This window comes from Panthera tigris, chromosome D4 (genome assembly GCF_018350195.1).
Source record: "Panthera tigris isolate Pti1 chromosome D4, P.tigris_Pti1_mat1.1, whole genome shotgun sequence".
Lineage (NCBI taxonomy): Eukaryota > Metazoa > Chordata > Mammalia > Carnivora > Felidae > Panthera > Panthera tigris.
This window is the reverse complement of record NC_056672.1, coordinates 37,818,985-37,839,677: the sequence shown is the minus strand read 5'-3', so window position 1 is coordinate 37,839,677 and position 20,693 is coordinate 37,818,985. Positions and strand designations below refer to the sequence as shown.

The 20,693-nt window shown below is 37.2% G+C and overlaps 1 protein-coding gene across 1 annotated transcript; it reads right to left on the bottom strand.

The window, feature by feature from the left end:
* Positions 1–1,746: 1,746 nt before the first annotated feature.
* Positions 1,747–20,531, bottom strand: TYRP1 (tyrosinase related protein 1). Its single transcript, XM_007098552.2, has 7 exons — positions 20,147–20,531; positions 18,719–19,041; positions 15,469–15,673; positions 11,460–11,627; positions 8,359–8,538; positions 3,001–3,147; positions 1,747–1,952 (listed from the first exon to the last, which is right to left on the bottom strand). The coding sequence occupies exons 1-7, from the start codon at positions 20,529–20,531 to the stop codon at positions 1,747–1,749; spliced, it is 1,614 nt and encodes a 537-aa protein (XP_007098614.1).
* Positions 20,532–20,693: the final 162 nt, after the last annotated feature.

The following is a 20,693-nucleotide window of genomic DNA, read 5'->3' as shown; positions in this document are numbered from 1 at the left end:
TTAAATGTTTAAATAAATCTTACATTATATAATAATATATCTGAAAAGCAATGAGTATATAATATTTTAATAAAATGTAGTCAAAAATCAATTCAGGAATGGTATTTTAAAGTTAAAAAGATACTATTATTATATGCATTCTCTTTTACTAACACATTTCGTCTGTTTTTCTTGTGTTCATAGCCTTAAGATTGCTTAATATAGGGAAACCCATAACCAATTGTGTACATAACTTTAATCTTGTTTTTTGAGTTAGGAATATCAGACTCCCCACTTTCTATAGTGTATAATTACTATTGTTCATATTTCTTTTCACCGATTTTGCCAAAAATGTTTGTTCCCAGTGACCAGCCTTTCAAGTTCTTCATTGAGAATATTTCAGTAACCCAAGATCAAAAACAGTAAAAATATTTTAGGTTAGAAGATAGGCAGAATAAAAATTAATGACAACCTCACACAACTGCGTCATGAAAGCCTCACACAACTGATGAAATAATATTATTATTTTATTTTGAAAACATATGAAAGACCGATAAGTGATACGAGAAGGCTACTTGAAACACGATGAATCGAATGGTGTTTGTAGAGCACGGTATTGCGTATTCTTCACTTTATGTCTTGCTTTGGGTCACTAAGATATTGGAAGAGGAATGGGGACGTGAAATGTATGAATGGGTTGTTGGCTTCCAGTCCATTGACAGGTAGAACATGGTGGCAAATAGAGGATCAACTGTTTTTCAAACAAAGTGAAGTCTTTACCTCTATAGAGTGTGACAAAGATCAGGATTTTTTTGCGACGTTGAACCTCAGACTAAACCTTAAACTAAACTAAACCTTGATGCCCAAGGGGAATCCTAGTTTGAAAAACTTAATTGGGATCCCATTTGTAATCCACATAACTGATTTTAATTAATAAATGTGGCTTCCTATATATCCGTTGTTCGATATCAGTGAACGGAAATGTGTTCGCATTTTCACATTGTAGAGATGCCTACTGATGTATTTCAATCAGAGATTTACTATTATGATTTTTCTTTATACATAAACAAAGCACAACAGCTTATTTACATTGTCATATAGTTGATCTTTAAAACACGCCCAAATCTTCACATTCTCTGCTTAAATATCATAGAGTTGGTGCAAACTACCATTTTATTTTCCTTTATTCTTTTTTTAAATCTCTACCTTCAACACCCATTTCCAGAAATCCCGCCAGTTCTTAAATGTTTGGAGTCTTCTCCAGGGTAACTAGGCTGTTTCTCAGCGTTTCTTATCATGTGTTCAGGAGGCCACTTTCTCAGATTCAGGGTCAGGGTTAGTATATGTGTCTGGTATTTTGCAGTTCAGAGACCTCTCCAGAGGGTTAGGGTTAGGGTTGGGAATTAGGGTTAGAGGACAGGGGTGTTTGCCTGCAACCTACCATTTTATTTATTTTATTTTATTTTATTTTATTTTATTTTATTTTGTTTTATTTTATTTTTTATTTTTTTAATGTTTCAAGTTTTTTTTAAATTCTAGTTTGTTAACATACAACCTACAATTTGAAATAGAGTTGAAAAAAAGAACGTATTAAAAAGACTGTGACTCTTCTGTGCTCTAGCAAATAATATGTAGAGCTCTAATTCCAACATGGGCGTGCATAAGAAAGAGAGTAACGGAGGAAAAGAACATACAGTAATTTCACCTATTATGTTTCAACCAGGTGTTCTTGTGATGCTAATGTATCAGAGAATTGGTCGTTTGTCATTAGACCATAGACTGATTAGGATTGTGCATTTTTTCATATTCTTCAGCATAGTGTTGATATTGATCAGTGAGAAGAGGCTGATGTGCTTCATCCATGTTGCTTCTGGCACGAATCATACAAGAAGCACCCGCAAAAATGACCGCGACCAGTGATAAAGCAGCAACTACTCCTATAGTAACAAGTTCAGAAATGCTAAAATTCCGACCTGTGAAAAACAAAAGGAGAACAAAAAATAAACAGTAAATAGTTGCCACCAAAAATCAGCTCCCCTAAACTTAGGCATTGTGGCAGGCATTTTACCGAAATCTTCATATATAATTTTTTTAAGTTTATTCATTTATTTATTTTGAGAGAGAGAGAGAGAGAGAGAGAGAGAGAATCCCTCTGTCAGCACAGAGCCTGCAGGGCTCAATCTCTCAGTTCCTGAGATCATGACCTGAGCTGAAATCAAGAGTTAGACGCTTAAACAACTGAGCCACCCAGGTGCCCCCATATAGAACTTTTTTATTGTCCACATTGCTGATTATAGCACCTGTCATGTTGAAGGCACTTACCAAATTTCTCCTACTAAGTGGACCCTATTGGGATAGCTATTATTATTTCTGTTCTAAAGGTGAGAAAATGATGCCATAGAGTTTGAGCCACTTGTCCAAGGTCACTTGGCCAGTAGGTGCCAGAGTTGGTTTAGGGGCCCAAGTCTTTCAAAGCCCACATGCTGTGCTCTTCACTATACCCTGCTGCCTTTGTTGGGAAGGGATTGAAAAGAAAATAAGAATGTTTGAATTTCAAAATCTCAGAAAAAGCAGCACAGAGTATCTCACTCCATTTTTTCTTTTTAGAATAAAGATACGAAGGCACCATTATGTAGTAGAAAAATTGGGCCGTATTACATGAACTTAAGCTCAAAACTCATTATCTCTGCCTACTAGAAATATGACCTGTGACAATTACCCTTTCTCAGTTAATCATAGCTAGCCTCATCTTCCTTATTTGTAAAATGAGGATTACAACACTTAGCTCAGAGGGTTGTGTGGATTAAATGAGATAGTATGCTATAGAATCAGCTTAATTCCAGATCAGAGTGGGCTCTCAACAAATGTTACATTCAATCTCTTTATCCCAAAATAAAAATCCAAATAAAACCTTCTAAATCTAAGTGGAAAATATAGGCCTCAGAATACTGTGATTACCTTAAAAGGTAGCAAATGTAGTTTTGGTAATTTCCACAGAAAAGATACATTTTCAATACTCACTTGGCCATTGAACTTCATAAGTATATCCCAGATTGTCTGGAGCAGTGACAAACATTTCTATGTTGGTAACTGGAGGCCAGAATGGCACCATATTGTATTGTCTATTATGTCCAATTGGGGCATTTTCCAATGGAAATGTGGATACATCTAAAATATGCCAAAGACATCTTGTTAATAACATAATAAAGTTAGTATTAATAGATTATTATGTCCTGAAGGTGACCTAAAATATTCTAGGATAACATAAAATTGTTTTTTTTTAATTTTTTACTGGATAAAGACATAAAAATAGTTTTACTGTATATAGCAGAACAGAGAAAATTGCATAAAACAGAGTTCAAATGTTTTGAACACAGCACTAACATAACATCCAATAGATCAAGAACGTTTAAAAACAGGGAAGTTTTAGTATTTTATCATCTATGTTGATCATTAGTTGTTTTACTTTTAAATTACAGAAACTTATTTGAAAAAAATTCACTAAACTTCTCTTTCAAGGCTAAAAAAAGATGGACGTATAGTTTGCTGAAGCTTCATCTATAAATTTGAGAGGTGCCATGTCTAATGGAGGTTTGTCCTTGAATATGAATATGTCTGTTTAGTATTCTTCATTTTTTTCTGTTTACTTCCCGAGATATAAATATGAACTTATCCCCTATATTTTACTCTGTTAGAAAAAACACTTAAATTTTTAAATCAAGTTCCTGGGATATTATTTCCTTCCTGCCACTTCTCCTCTTTCAACTTAAATACAAGTTACAGGCATTTATATTATTAGTGAGTTTCTGTCATCAGGGATAAAAAGAGTGATAGGTTCTTTGTGGCAGAAGATTGTTTTTTTTTTTTTAATTTTTAAAAAATGTTTATTCATTTTTGACAGAGACAGAGCATGAGCAGGGAGGGTGAGAGAGAGAGAGAGGGAGACACATCGTCCGAAGCAGGCTCCAGGCTCTGAGCTGTCAGCACAGAGCCCCACGTGGGGCTCAAACCCACGAACCGTGAGATCATGACCTGAGCTGAAGTCAGATGCTTTACCGACTGAGCCACCTAGGTGCCCCAAGATTGTTCTTTTTTATGATTGATGTTCTACATTTATGTTGATACAACTAAATGAGGTGGGATATCACAAAACCAGAGTTGGAATCGGGCTTGGGCTGGACACGAGTGGACAACTATGTAGAAGAGCTGGAATATGTGAGAAAGTTAGCGGAGTATTACATTTTCTGTTTGCAAGAAATATATCACCTAGACAGTCCCTGTGATCCTGGGAAGCACAGAAAAGTATTTTAGCGTCTACTTTGTAAAACAACTGATCATAGCATGGCATGTAGTGTTTATATTTTTGCGACTTTAGATTTACTATGTATTCATGCTAATTTAATATTTATTGCTTCAAATCTGTTGAGCTCTTACTAACGTAAGACACTGGTCTCGGCATGGAGGCTACAGCACTGCACAGAACAGACAGAACGCCTGGCCCAAGGAACCCACGTTTTGGTGTATTCTCGTTAATTATTTGTTAAAGTTAACAATGTAGATAAACTTTTTTTTGTAACTTTCTATTTCACCTTTCCACTACATCCTGACTCAAACAGCCTCAACCCCATTCAGCATCAGCGTGGTGATAAAGTTACATCGATTCAACTGAATGGAGGAATAATTGTGAAAATAGCAAACAAGAACAGTAGAATCGTCATGAAACTTCCCTATGCAAGACCCTTCCCATCTCAGAGTTATAGCCAACAGCCTTCAGGATCTTCCCCCTGTCACCTCTCTGACCTTGTTATTTCCCACCATTTTCTCCCCACTCTCTGCTCTGGCCACAGTGGGTTCCTTTGTTCATCCCAGGATGATTTTCCTCCATGTATTTATGTAGTACTCACCATCCCCTTTCCTGATTTTCTTAGCTTGCAAACACTTTCTCCCATCTAACATACTTTATATTTATTTACTTATTTTTACTGCCATTTCAACTAACAACTAGGGGAGTTCCAGGAGGGAAAATATTTTTGTGTGTTTTGTACGCTACTGTATTTCTGGTACCTAAAATACTATGTAGGAAATAGTAGGCACTCAAATAGTATTATTTTCCAGCTTTACTGAGGTACAATTGACAAAAAATTGTATGTATTTAAGGTATATGACATGATGATTTACAAATGGCCACCTGGTCCGTGAAAAGGTATTCAATATCACTAATTAGGAAATGCCAATTGGAACCATCCTGAGAGATTACCTCACACCTGTAAGGATGGCTGTGGTCAAAAAGAAAAGAGATTACAAGCGTTGGGAAAAGCGTGGAGAGAAGAGAGCTGTTGTGCCCTGTTGGTGGGAATTGGTGCAGCCAGTATGGAAGCAATATGGATGTTCCTCAAAAAATTAAAAATAGAACTACCATATGATCCAGCAATCCCACTTCTGGGTGTATCTCTAAAAGACATGAAATCAGTATCTCGAAGAGATATTTGCACCCATGTTCATTGCAGCATTATTCATAAGAACAAAGATATGGAATCAGATACTGTTTGTGAAAGGCTTTGAGTGTGTGCGTAATTAGTTCATTTCTCTCAGGGCAGGATAAGTAGGGTCTGGTCTGCGAAATGTATACACTGCTTCTTCTGAAAAGCTCACTATATTTAGTGCTATATATAAAACTTCATTCACATGATTCACATTTGGGAAAAATAGAAAATTGAATTAAATGTGCACATGGATACAAAATGTTAGTGAATAAAACTTAACATCATATTGAATAAAGTTTGCGTGCTCTATATTATACCACCTCATGTCTAATGAGACATCACATTATATGCGATGACTCTCATTCCTTCAGCTGTAAAATGCAATTCTTATTCCATTCTGACCCTAATAATTTTATAATCCTATGATTTTTGAAGATACTTCCTTATTATAAAACCTTTCAATACATTTTGAAAACTAATTCCATCCTCCACTCATAGACTTATTTGCAACAAAGACTTCTGCTGTATGCATCATTTTAGACATTTTTCTAATCTTTTTATTTTCTTCCTATGTAGTCGTTCTATGACATTGTTTTTCCACGGGACGTTTGCAGGGACATGGAATATTTAAGCAGAAGGTTAATCATTAGTGTTCAGTGTTCCTGCAATTCTTTTTAATTTTTTTTAACGTTTTATTTATTTTTGAGACAGAGAGAGACAGAGCATGAACGGGGGAGGGGCAGAGAGAGGGAGACACAGAATCGGAAGCAGGCTCCAGGCTCTGAGCCATCAGCCCAGAGCCCGACGCGGGGCTCGAACTCACGGACCGCGAGATCGTGACCTGAGCCGAAGTCGGACGTTTAACCGACTGAGCCACCCAGGCGCCCCAGTGTTCCTGCAATTTTTAAGTGTTTACATTAACTTGTCTTATAATTTTATGGCCACATTTTGTCAAAAATATGCTTTAGGCTCCCTACTTTTTGCTCATGGTACTTTTCCCTCTACTACTATCCAAGTAACTGAGAGCTATTATGCAATTTATATAGTACAAGCAAAGGAAGTGGGGAGAAAATAACAAAGGTATTTATCTGATTCATCGATGACCATCAACAACTTGTTATAGATGTCAAATAATGATCTTTTCAATCAGGGTATGTAAGGCAAAGGAATACTTGTTTGCATAGTTGAAAGAAAGCTCCAGATTACCCAAGATTCTCCACCTCCTTTTACTTCTTAAGTCAGTCCTAAGTAAGAACAACTTACTAACAGCCATGGCCTTGTGAATGGCTGAATAACTACAGCTTGTGCATTGTTGTCTAGTTCTGAGAAGTGCGTGTTTAACAAGTTTTTGTTCATTCCTAAACCTATGAACTCCACTTTACTTGCTATTGTCATAAGAAGTAAAGGGGCGCCTGAGTGGCTCAGTCGGTTGAGCGTCCGACTTCAGCTCAGGTCACGATCTCACAGACCGTGAGTTCGAGCCCCGCGTCAGGCTCTGGGCTGATGGCTCAGAGCCTGGAGCCTGCTTCCAGTTCAGTGTCTCCCTCTCTCTCTGCCCCTCCCCCGTTCATGCTCTGTCTCTCTCTGTCTCAAAAATAAACGTTAAAAAAAAAAATTAAAAAAAAAAAAAGAAGAAGTAATATAGCTAACCATATGCAAAATGATAATTATGATTTCTAAAGGAGAGGGATGTTGTTTTATATTAAATGTATGAATGTCTAAGAAAGGTTTGCTAAAGGAGAATGCCTGAGATATTGGTAAAGAATTAGAAGTGAGCAATAGGATTGTAAACATAAGGTAGTCATTATGAAAATCTAGACGCATACTGGACTCAGGTTGCATCTCAAGGGTTGTTAATTTCTTGTTTCTTGTTAAAGAAACAGACATTGTAAATTGTAGATAATTCATTATGACTGTAGGTATGCTTGTGAATACATATGAAATAAGTGAACTCCAATTAGTGAATTCATAGCAGATGGATGAGTGAATAGTTATATGTGAGTTATTTGTTTCTTGAATGATTTTCTGATGGAACATATGATTTGACCAACATATCTGTGAATGGTCATAATCAGGTTGGATTAGAGGCTTCTCCTGTACATACACACCAAGAAATAAGAGACTGGCTGAATTGGGTAGATAAGTCAATAGATAGTTTATACCCAATATTATGTTTATGTGCGGGATAAAGTAAAGGCACAGAAGCCAAAATTTACAAACTTTTGAAGTATGAACATGTATGATGCTTTAACAAATAGAAGTACTTCATTGTTTGCAAAGTGACTTGAGCCTCTCAGCCGAGTAGAAGTGAAGAGAAAGTGGCCTTCTAAATAATATTTTTAAAAACCCATTAAAATGAAGTTGAAAAAGATTTTCTATGCTGTGCTCTCTATAAAAACCAACATTAACTTTTCAAGTTGAAGAGAATTTCCATTTGTAAGAGGCCAGCAGTAATAAAAATCAAAACTGTGGATTATGAGCATAATTTTTTTCTGTCTTTTAGGTATCAAAGAAGAGATCAGTGAAATTTTTTTTATTCACGAGAATGCTCAAAAAAAAAAAAAAAGACAAAAAAAGACATGCAAATGTTCACTGGAAGCTACAAGGAAGAAAAATTTGGGAAACATGACAGTCATCTTTTCAAACTAAAAAATGAGAAGGGATTACGTGCTTACTCGGATAATAATATAATATTGTCTCGTAACTATTTTTATAACTTTTTATCTGCATTTTCAAAGTCGTTTGGGACATGTGGAAACAGCTAGATATCACAGCTCTTTTCTCCTTATTTTGAAGTGTAGTTCACATGTGTTAAGTGCGTAGTCTATAGTGATAACTATACCACCTGAACGGTCTCCTTGCTGAGCCCGCAAAAAAGCATAGGAGAATGTCTCACCAGCATTATATCTCCTCAGCCATTCATCAAAGACTGCGTCAGTGAAAGTGTGCAGGAGGACAAAAATAGGATCGTTTGGAGATAAATGGGTTTGTCCCCCTGTTCCATTCAGGAATAGATGAGCCAAATTGTGAAGGCTTCGAATAGCAGGGTCATACTTTCCTGTGGGATCGCTGTAACCTAGATATAAAAAGAGGGGTGAGAAGAATGAAAACCATTGCCAATATCTTGCTTTTCAAATCAACAGCAGCGATTATATCGGGAAACAGTTTCTCCGCAGTTTGTCAGGCCAATTTTTGCCCTAATATAATAGCCTTGCTTCTCCGTACCTATGGTTGGTGACATTTCTTGCTATACCCAGAGCTAGGTTAGCTTTAAGCCAGTGGCACGACATTCTAAATGTAGCCTCAAGGTTAAAAATAATGACCTGCAAAGATGCCAGCCAAAATATATAGAGCACTCTATTTTGACAAGGCAAACATTGGTTCAGTGGAAATAAAGAGAGTGGAAATCTCCTTCTCCTAAAAACTAACACAGTTGGGAGGACATCACTCTGATTGTCCTGGACCTTAAATTGCCAGATATTACTTCAGTTTCCTACCTCATTCCTTTTCACTGTCACCATGTTTATTTCGGGAAAGTTATCTTATGTTTGTGGAAAAGTCACAATTTCCCAGAGCATGCTTATCATGTCTGTACTAGTTTTAAACATCTGGAAAGCCTATTGTCAAAACATTTATATAATATTTAATAATTTCCTATGTATCCTCTCTCTCTCTATTTCCCATATTCTATATGATGTATATGATATTCCTATATAATATGTATATTTCCTACATTTCATGTATTATGTATTTCTTATACTGTATGTCTCTCATATTATATATTGTATATATTTTCCATATATATTTCCATATGATATTTATTAGGTATATATATTAGGCAGAAGGTAAAGATAGATCACAAAAACGGAGGGTCTGTGATGCAGGATGGAGTTATAAGTGTACCTGGTTGGCTTTAAGAATCAGAGGTGGAAGAACAGGGAAATGTTACATATTATTAAATAAAATTAGAATTTAAAACACATTAACCCAAGGGTGCTTGGGTCAATCAGCTGAGTGTCTGACTCTTGATCTCAGCTCAGGTCTTGATCTCAGGATCGTGAGTTTAAGCCCTGCATTGGGCTCCACACTGGGTGTGGAGCTGTGGTTTTTTTGTTTGTTTGTTTGTTTGTTTGTTTTGTTTTTCAAAGATGATAAAATATATTAACCCATTTGTACAATTACACTCACTCATTTATTTAGTCATTTTGCATATATTTATTCCATTATTATTATTTTTATTTACGAAATGTTTAAAGACTGCAACATACACAGCATGCTGGTGGGCACTGGTCCTTTCAGACCTTCTGTCAGGAAATCAGTATAATTTGTCCTTTGATTGGTCATCATTAAGGTTGCATCATTAAGATGCAACCTACATATTCTTGTAGAAATTAGTGCTTATGGCCAATAGCCAGATTATGGAAAGAGCCCAAACGTCCATTGACTGATGAATGTATAAAGAAGATGTGGTATATATATATATATGTGTGTGTGTGTGTGTGTATGTGCGCACACACACACACACACACACACACACACACTGGAATATTACACAGTGATCAAAAAGAATGAAATCTTGCCATTTGCAACAACGCAGATGGAACTAGAGTGTATTATGCTGAATGAAATAAATCAGTCAGAGAAAGACAAATATCATATGACTTCACTCATATGTGGAATTTAATAAGAAACACAACAGAAGAACATAGGGGAAGGGAAGGAAAAATAAGATAAAAACAGAGAGGGAGGCAAATCATAAGAGACTCTTAAATTCAGAGAACAAACTGAGGGTTGCTGGAGGGGAGGTGGCGGGGGGGCTGTGCCAAACTGGTGATGGGCATTAAGGAGGGCACTTGTTGGGGTGAGCACTGGGTGTTATATGGAAGTGATGAATCACTGGGTCCTACTGAAGCCAATACTGCACTATGTGTTAACTAACTTGAATTTTACAAAGTAAATTAAAAAAAAGGATATAATGCTTATGGCCTTAGTTTATATACACCAGTTTAGTCAAAACATGGTGATTATCTATTGAATAATCTCCAAATCAGTGCATTCATATTTAGTTATTAATATTAACATAAAGACAGAATAGAATGGCATCCAGTTTTGATGATAATAGGGGAGAGAAAGGAAAATAATGATTAGATTTCTATGTCAAGTATCTCAGATCATGGAGACAGAGAGATCTATTCCTATTTTTTTTTTTTTTCCTCAGGGGGAGGAGCCTAACATGTTTAATGCTATATTTAATGTACATTGTGACAAGAAGAAGTTTATAATACGTTAAATGTGATTCTGTTGTTTTAAAACTTTAAATATGTATCGGTGATGATTTAGAGATATTAAAATGTATTGTATAAAGACAATGGACTTAAAAAATTTTGATTTGAAATTGTGTTCTGTTACAAACTATCTTGGGAAATTCACTTCTTTGGTCTTTAGTTTCCTCACCTTTAAAATACTTTGAATGAAATAAGGAGAATCACATTAAATATCATTAGATGGTAGTTTGAATTTTTATAGTCCTTTAAAAACATTCATAGGATAATACAAACCTAAATGAAATATATGCCCCAGCCAGGCATTATTGGATGTCAACTAATTGTTTAGAAACTTTATTGTTATTTTTTAAGAAAAAAATTTAGGCTCTCAAAGTCTTGAAAATTATTTGCCTCTACCAGAATTTGATAGAGTTATAATGATTAGCCACCTCACAGATTTGAGTTAATACTTTTCAGGTATTTTAGAGATTGAAGACTAATTTCCCAAGGATTCTACTACGATAATTTAAAAGAGTTTCATGGCCTGACACTTTTCTTTAAGAAGTTCTTTTTTGAGCAGGGAATTGTGACTACATCATAATAGGAGGCAACATTCACATAAATTCATAAGATCAATATGGCTTCCAAAGATTTTTCAAGGAGATCTGAATGTGAATAGTTCAGTTTACTGTGACAACTACATAAAATCAAAGCACTGACTTCTTTTACTTACCTTCTACTGTATTTCGGAAACTGTTTGTAGAATTGGAATAAAAAGGAGGGGTGTCAAATAAACCAACTTCCAAGCACTGGGCGACATCCTGTGGTTCAGGAAGACGTTGTACCATTGGCCTCGCCACATTTCCAGCTGGATTTCTCCTAATTGGCCCCCTCTCAGTGCCTGGAAAAAAATACAGGGTACAGGAACACTTACAGAATATTTACAGATCTCTTTGCTCTTCCATTTTTATGTAGAGCATGATCACTGGAAGATAGGTTCTCCCTGGTAGAAGAGAACATTTTAAAAAGGCAGACTTAGGGTCATTACAGTGAGAATATTTAAGTTATCACATTCTTATCATTGTGATATATCTGTGAGCAGAGTTAGATGTGGGATACATAAAATCATTAGAAGAAAAAAATGATCACAATAACAGATAGAGGTCCTGTTATTTGTTTAATCAACGTATACCTCATTACTGAAAATATATTAACATCAAAAGTCCATGGAAAATTGAATTTTGCCAAAATAGTCTCATAAACCTAAATCCCACACTAAACCTATATTTCACACATGTGTGAAATTTTATATTCGATTACTGTTTGTTTCAAGCCTCCGGAGAAATAAAGAAAAACAATCTACAATTTCTTTGGGAACTGGTCTATATTTCAATCGATACATATTTTTCAGCAATTAATGTGAGAAATAAACTTGTTAAAAGGCACGTGTTAAAAGGCACTAAGACAAACAGGCAAGCAAAGGGCTGTGACACTAGGGATAATAGAATGGGTGCCTTGAGGGAGGGAGGGAGAGAAGGAAGAAGGAAGGGAGGGAAGGAGAGAAAGAGAAAGAGGGAGAGTGGAAAGGTGAAGGGGAGAGACAGAAAGACAGAGATTGAGAAAGAATATCAATCCTTTCCAAGTGTGTGGTTTCAGAAAGATGTCATTAAAGAAAAGAGATTTGCAGGAGCGCCTTGGTGGCTCAATTGTTAAGCAACTGACTTCGGTTTAGGTCATCATCTCATGGTTCATGGGTTCAAGCTCTGCATTGGGCTCTGTGCTGACAGCTCAGAGCCTGGAACCTGCTTCTGATTCTGTGTCTCCCTCTCTCTTAGTGCCCCCCCACCCCCCGCCACTTGTGTTCTGTCTCTGTCTCTCAAAAACAAATAAATGTTAGAGAGAGAGAGAGAGAGAGGAGAGAGAAAGAGATTGCAAAGAGCCCTGATTCTCTGAGAAGAATTTTCAGGGTAAATAGGGGAAATGTTACAAGTGGAACATTTTTGACAGAGGTAATAAGAACAATGATATGCTTTCTCCTATCTATGAGATAAGCTCCCTCAGAACAAGAACTGTTTCTATTCTCGCTCACCAGTACACCCCTTAATCTTGGTACAGGGCCTGGCAAATAGTAGATGCTAAATAGTTGTCTGGTGTATGTTGATATATGGAAAGATCGTTTGGGCTGTAAAGAGGGCTGGTTGGGGAATAGCTTGCCTGGAGTACAGGGCAATGCAAGAGGGTAAGGGACGGTGGGAACAATGTAAAACTAGACCAGATTCGTATTGTGGAGAAATTATGTTTAATTCAATAGGAAATGAAGAGAACTCTTAGGTAGGTGGGAAAGGAGGAGATCGGTTAGGAATATTTTGCATTGTTCCAATGATCTCAAGAGAAGCATGTGTGTGTCCTAAGAGGATATGCAGAATAATCCACTGGGGTGGGAGAGGTGATATTACAATCTCAATTTGTATTCATTTTACCTCATTCATAAAGCTTACTATGTTGTAATGTTTATAATTAACATAACGATTAGTACCTGATGAATTAGCATAGCAACTTTATATAATATAAAAATAAAAATATGCCACTCTTGAGATTGGGAAGGAGACAGCACACTGTTTTAGGTATGCATTATTATTAAAACTTTCAGACCCCACCGGCTAAAACTATCAATCCAAGCTTGTGTTTTAAGGATTATTGTTCAGGAGCTATCAACACATTCCAAGAAAAACATGATAGATTACATGGGTTTTGAAAACATCACACCCTAATCTGCCCTCATGGAGTTTCACAGTGGAAAATTCTGATAGTAAAGAAACTAGTTTAAACGAGTTAAATTTAACCTGGGTCTTTTTAGATTTGTTTGCACATGGACAGCCTCTGCCAATGCACCTGATTTAACCTCATATGGATTGGAGTCCTGTGGAGTTTCCATGCAGGAATGAATGAAAAGTTCTGAGTGTATGAAGGAGAAAATAGATTTAAGAAATACTGTGTAGAAGGAACAACATTCTTCATATGATGAATCCAAGATGATATTTTAGTGTCTAGAAGAGTCTTAGGTGTCAATAACTCATTCTTGCAATGTACCAAGTTTGGCGCTTTAATGGGACGCTGGAGAGGCATTGTTGCAACAAACACATGAAAATACAGGATTGGGATATGTAAGGAAGGCTTGTTCTAAAAATGTACGTGCATGGCTGTCCAGTAAAAGATGATCAATGAAACCACAGGAATGGATAATTTCATCCAAGAACAGAATTAGGAGAATTAAATAAGATATATGAAAGCATTTGGTACCATATCAGGCACGTAGTATGTGTTCAATAAACTGTTAGTTTCATCTTTCACTGGCCTAATAAATAAAATTCTTGGTGTTTATATCACGAACTAAGAAAAGAAGTATTCCTCAAATTTGTTTCCCTAAAATACACAATCTTCAATTTTTCATGAAACTACGTGTCTTGGTTATGAGACCTCTTGACAAGAACAAGTGATGAAAATAGAATCTTCTCTCCTCTGCCATAATTTTATTTACCCACTTAAACTGTGCTATATTTTGGCATCCAATCACCAGTATCGTTAGAAAAGGTCTGGAAAAAATTCCTAGGACAAAATACAATAGCCTGCTCAGAAAGGGACTGATGTTTTCGTATCTAAAGATATATTGATTCTCAACGTCATTTCAAGGTGGGATCACTCATTCAGCTTGCTAAACAAATACAAAATTTATTCTAATTTTTAAACTTCAACCAAAAAAAAAAATCCATACACTATCACTTCTCTTTTTCCTATATGCAGCTAAAAAATCTTATAATGCTGAAAAAAATCCACTGAATTGTTCTATTTAGAATATTCTTTTTGAAAGATATTCTTTTTTTTTAAGGTTGGTAGAGGAATTTCATATTTTCAGCTGAAAAGAATATATGGGAATAAATATATTTTGAAGACGTTAACAAAGTAAATTCCCATGAATCCAGTTTTTACATTGAAGAACAAGTTTAAAATAACCAAACATGCCTGAAGAAGAAAAGTAGATGGGGTAGGTGACTAGTAATTAAGACCTTGTGTTGGTGCCACAGAGAGAGTAATAATGTGATCCAAGGAAGAGAACAACACACTCAGGAACAGATCCACATATCACAGAACCTTGATCTAAGGCAGCAGTGGCCTATACATCACTGGAGAAAGGACGCCGGGACAGCTGGTTTAGCATTCCCTTTTTGTGTTCGCTTTGACAGAGGTTCAAAGCAGTTAGCTGGAAGACATCTTGCATAAGGTATCTTCCTTTTCTTAAAGATACCCTGCATATCACCTTTTGCTTTTGACCCTCTGACTAGAACTTTACTCTCAGGTCACTTCCAACTCTTTCGGCATATTTCAGATTTCCTAGGGAAACAATTTGCTCTGAAATTTCAACTCAAGACACATGACTACTCAGGAGTGCTGTATGTGCTAAGAGGATTAATCTTATATAACCATACGTTTCCAAAGTAAGAGGGTGAGCAAGGCACTGGCCAAATTTCTCCAGAAAAGCAGTGTAAAAATGTATAGACACTTTCTGTTCCCCCCGGGAACCTTATAGAGTGCCTTGAGTAGCGTTCAATGAACATCTGTACATCGATTCTCTCTAATAAAATATTTTATTCTGAAGTCCTTAGTAGAACGAGGGCTTTCAGACAGCACATTTAATCTCTTTAGGTAATAGGGAATTCTGAATCCTAGATGGGTTTGGAACTTACTATTACAAAGTGTTCCCAGGGTATCATAATCCTCCAAGGATTCGCAGACCACTCGCCATTGAGAAAAGACAGAGTTCAGGCTTATAAGAGTGGGGTCAAAGTTGCTTCTCGATCCCATGAGGTCATCGGTGCAAATGTCACAGGTGTTCTTCCCGGTTGCAAAATTCCAGTAAGGAAGGGAGAATGAAGGATCCTGCAACATTTCCTAGATCAAAGAAACTCTGTTAGCGTTCTCTGCTTTTGTTTAAAATTCTCCCCCTTTGCTTGGTTTTCTCCCTGGCTGTCTGTTTCTATCAACTCTCTTTTGGTAATTAGAACCAGTTAGTGTATCAGTGGTGTCTGAGTAGCCAGAGGAATTAAATATCTTACTTAACAAAGCTTATCACATACTATGAAGAGTCATTGAGGCACTAAAGAGAATGAAACTCAACTCATCATACAGAAGTTTCTACAAATGCTATTTTTGGGGAAAGAAGTCTTTTTTTTTTTTTTTTCCCAGGTAGGTAATTCAAGTTCTATGGGTGATACCAAAAAAATATATATCAATAATAGCTTTCGCTCCTTGACATTTTACCTCCTGTTTTCATATCTCTAATTTTCATATCTCTAATTCAAGCACCATGGAGTCTTGGTCTGGAGCCAGATCCAGTCTTTAAATATATTATGTAGAGCAGTGCTTTTTGTTTTCTTTCTTTCTTTCTTTCTTTCTTTCTTTCTTTCTTTCTTTCTTTCTTTCCGTTTAACATGAATGACTTCAGGCATTTAGATTCTGGTTTTTAAAATTTATTTGTGGGTTAACAAGGGTAGTGGAAGAAGCCTATGTGAATTCCAGGTTTTCCAAATATGAGCTATATGGATTCGACTTTTCACAGGCTACACAGACCATCTCTTTCACATCACCGTATCTGCCTGGATACTGAAGACGTTTTCCTTAAAGACCCCCGCTTCAGAATCTAAACTGTTAAGACTTGGGTTTCTGCTTAAAAACTAATACCAACGGGAAATGTGAAATGAAGCAGAGTATTTCTTTGTGCACACAGTTCTTTAGACCAGGGACATAGTTTCCTTTCAGAGCTGATCTCAACAATTTTAAAAGTACTGGACTCAGGGGATGCCTAGGTGGCTTAGTGGTTTAAGTGTCCTACTCTTGATCTTGGCTCAGGCCATGATTTCACGGTTTGTAAGATCAAGCCCCACTTCAGCTCTGCGCTGACAACGTGGAGATCTCTCTCTCTCTCAAAAAACAAAATAATACAAAACAAACAAACAAAAACCTTAAAAGAAAAAGTAATGGACTCAAGATCACATGCTTATTTTATTGAGTTCCTTAAAACATATTTTTATTGTATTTGTTCTCATTCCTTTAGACCGTTGGGGAGTTATATTTAGGGAGTGAGATTTAAGTGTAGAGATTGCCATCATTGTGCCTCACCTCCTAAGCATTTAGTACATTTCTGCTTTTTCACTTTAAACCCTTTAGGAAGCATTTCCTGGTCCCCAGGGTATTTTAGAGGACCAAAAGCTTTCCAAAGCATCCTCCTTTATTGATCTCCAGGGGTTTAGAGTCCTTGTTTAGAAGCCATTGTTCTGGTTCACAAAAATTAGTGACAGCTTCCAAGGGATCATTAAGAGTCAGTTTGTGGTTCAGAATTGACATTTGGGAGTTGGAGAATATTCATGTGGCATTTCAACTGTGCATTACATTTAGACTGTAATTCGTTGGATCCCTTGTGCTGTTGGGTTTTAAAAATATAAGGCATAGAGGTTGAAGTTTACACAGGCAAAATCGAAGCTTTTAGATACTTTCCACCTGCCCTTTCATTTTGGTGTGCCCATGAGAAAATGACTTGGAGGCATGGAGATCTGGAGTTGATTACAAATGACAGATTTATCTACTCGTAATCTACTAAATGTCTTACTTGTAATAAGAGCTATAAAATATGAAGTTCAGAGTATCAGATGAATTAACTTAATCACTCTCAAACTGAATATGGATGGACTACTTTTATACCAATGTTTTATTCTGTATTTTAGTGCATTAATTCTCTCTCGCCTCACCATTTATTTTCTTGTGATAGTGCTGGACACAAGCATACTGCAAATCAATAAATGAATCTAAACACCTTTTTTACCCTCAGATATTTTTAGATTAACTTTTATATTTTAATTTGAGGGAAGGAATCCATTTACCTAGAAAACACGTTCATTTTGTGGATTTCTTAGTTGAGATCTAATAATTTAAAATTTCATTTTATTTTTTTATGTTTATTTATTTATTTTGTGAGAGAGAGAGAGTGAGCAAGTGTGTGTGTGTGGGGGGGAGGTGAGAGAGAGAGAGAATCTCAAGCAATCTCTGTGCTGACAGCACAGAGCCTGATGTGGGGCTTGAACTCATGAACGCTGAGATCATGACCTAAGCCAAAACCAAGAGGCAGACACTTAACCAACTGAGCCATCCAGGCGCCCCTCAAATTTCATTTTAAAATTACTCTTCTCAAGAAAAGCAATTGGTAAAATAAATGATTAAAAAGTATCTATGTTAACATACTTTAATGTGGTTTGAGGTTCTCCGCTTAAAAGATAAGCAGGAAATACTTATGTTTGGGCTGAGGTCTACTATATGCCCCAAAAGTTGATGCCTTTTAAGTAAAAATGAGACCTGAATGGTGTGATACTTTTAGTAGGTTTCTGAGGTAGGAGGCATGGAAACAAAACAGAGTTCAATCAACACATGACAATATAAAGGATATTGTTTTTCATAATTTATACTTTGTGCCATAAACTCAGAATCATTTGCTGGCATAACAAGGTGTACATTTGGGACTTGGTAGACTGAGAACTGTATGCACACTTTTTTTTTTTTTATCCAAACCAGGAGGAGGGGGTATCGATTTACATTTGGGAAGGCCGGCCCATCAACTGAGATTCTTTTGTTGCAAGCTATATGAAGATCATTTTTTCAATTATGCTGCAGCATATGTCCATCACTTTACATCACACCTAGAGCTGTCTCAACTGGCTCCCTCCCCATTGATATTACTTTCTTTTCCCTTCACAAAAGATGAAGACTAATTAATGAGTAAGTAATTTACTAATAGGGAGAAATTTAGAATGTCAAAGACAGATCAATATCATGAAATTGCTTTGCCATCACGTGTTTCGATCGCTCAGAACGTAGTGGATGAAAACGGCTTCCAGACGATCCACCTTGTCTGTTGGGGACCTGAAAAGTGCAACGTGTCACACATACCTGCATGTCTCTCTCCAACTGCAGAAGGTGGTACCTGTGCCATGTGAGAAAAGCCGGTCCCTCATGAGAGAAATCCACTTCGCCAAAGCTTTCCTGTCCCGGCCCAAGGAAAGTCTTTTTGACCGAATAGTAGTGTGTCCAAACAAAGTAGTTGTAAATGGAAATGTTCTCAAATTGTGGCGTGTTGCCATCTGGCCCCAATATTTCTTCTGATCTCCTGGTGGCGATGACAAACTGAGGGTGCATTGTCCGCTTGGCCAGATGCAGGGCCTGGACAAAGCGGTTCTTTTCTTCTGCACTCAAGTCCAGAAGATTTCTCCTGACTTCAAGGATACAACATTCAAACGTGAAAATGTGCCACGTGGGCGTCATCGTAACACTGCATCCCATGTACCCATTAATGATAATTTGCATATATGCTTAAATAAGTTTATACTCCTTTAAAATTCCCCTCACCGGAATCTCTTCTTTAGGCCTATTTTCTGCCCCCGCCCCTCCCCTGCCCGCCAACTTACTCTAGGGTTTTCATTAGTTTTCGTTATTATGACTGTGGACTTTATGATTCTGTGATCTCGTATTTATTTCTGCTCATCATTGGTGTATTTTTCTGGAACTTTCTATCTTTTCAAAATCATAAGCCTCATGAAAAACATGGCATAGTGGTTAATACCAGGGACTTACTCTGTGACTCTGTACACGTGTTTCTAAGTCTCACCTTCTCATCTGAAAGGGTGTATATAAAAATAATACCTGCTTTATAGAGTTGTAAAGGTTAAAGAATACACACATAAAAAGCAATTATATCAGAGCGTGGCTCATAAAAAAGACTCAATAAACATTCTGTTAGACCCTTGGCCCAATGTTTGGCACATGGAAAACAACTATGTATCGCTGGATTTACTATTTAAAGCTTTATTATGTATTGCCATTTAGTAGAGTGAAGGCCAGGCTCGTCACCTGAAATGGCTGAACTTGATCATCACAAGGGGAAATTTCTTTGTTGGTTAGCAAGTGTAGTAGAAGTAGATCATGGTTTAGAGCTAGACTGACCTCACTGGCAAATTCCAGATTTTTCAAGTACCAGCTGTAAGGATTTGACCTTTCTGAACCTCACTTACTACAATTAACATCACTACCTTGAGAAGTCACTGAAGGGTCTAGTCACGAACACCTACCATGGTTCCCTGCGTGGAGCAGTTGCTCCATAAATGTTTTGGAAGGAGGTCTTGTCAGTCAGAGGATCTGAGCCTTAACCTCAACTCTTTAAATACACTTATTAGCCTCTCTGAGCCTCAGTTTCCTCAACTGTGAAGAGGGAAGAGTGAGTTGTATGATTTTCAGATGTGCTTCCAGCTCAAATGATTTAGGTTCCTATTAAATGCATAGAGTCTCATGAAGAACTGTATATACATGCAGATCCCCACTTACCTGTGAGAACTCTCTGGTCACAAGCAGCTCCTTTCCATCCAGGACGGCAAGTCCCACAGTTGTGTCCTGAGAAATTGCCATTGCATCGGCATGTCCTGTTGAAGAACCTCGTGGGCCAAGCCTCCCGATCATCTCTGCCATCATGAGGGTAATGGGGGCTGTGGGGTCGTGAGTCTGCAGTCACTGCCTCACACCTGCCCCGCCCTGACAAGGAGCCACAGCGGTCAGTCCCAGGCCCAGACAGTGGGGACAGGTCTGGGCAACACACACCATTTCTCAGAGCCTCAACGGTGGCACACTGTCTTGGGAATTGAGCCCAGGTCTGTTGAGAACACAGCAGGGGCAAGACGATGTATCCCAGAGAGAGGAATTTATGGGCTTTCATTCTGCTCGAAGCAAGAGTGAAGAACAGATCTCTGGTTTGCAGCCCTTTGTGTAGAGACTGAAACACATAAAAATCAGGCTGAAAAGGAGAAAGCAAAATGGCATTAGTGCAAGTTTTCTTTTTGTGCTGTTATAAACAGGCAGGAGCCCTCCCCAGCCGCCC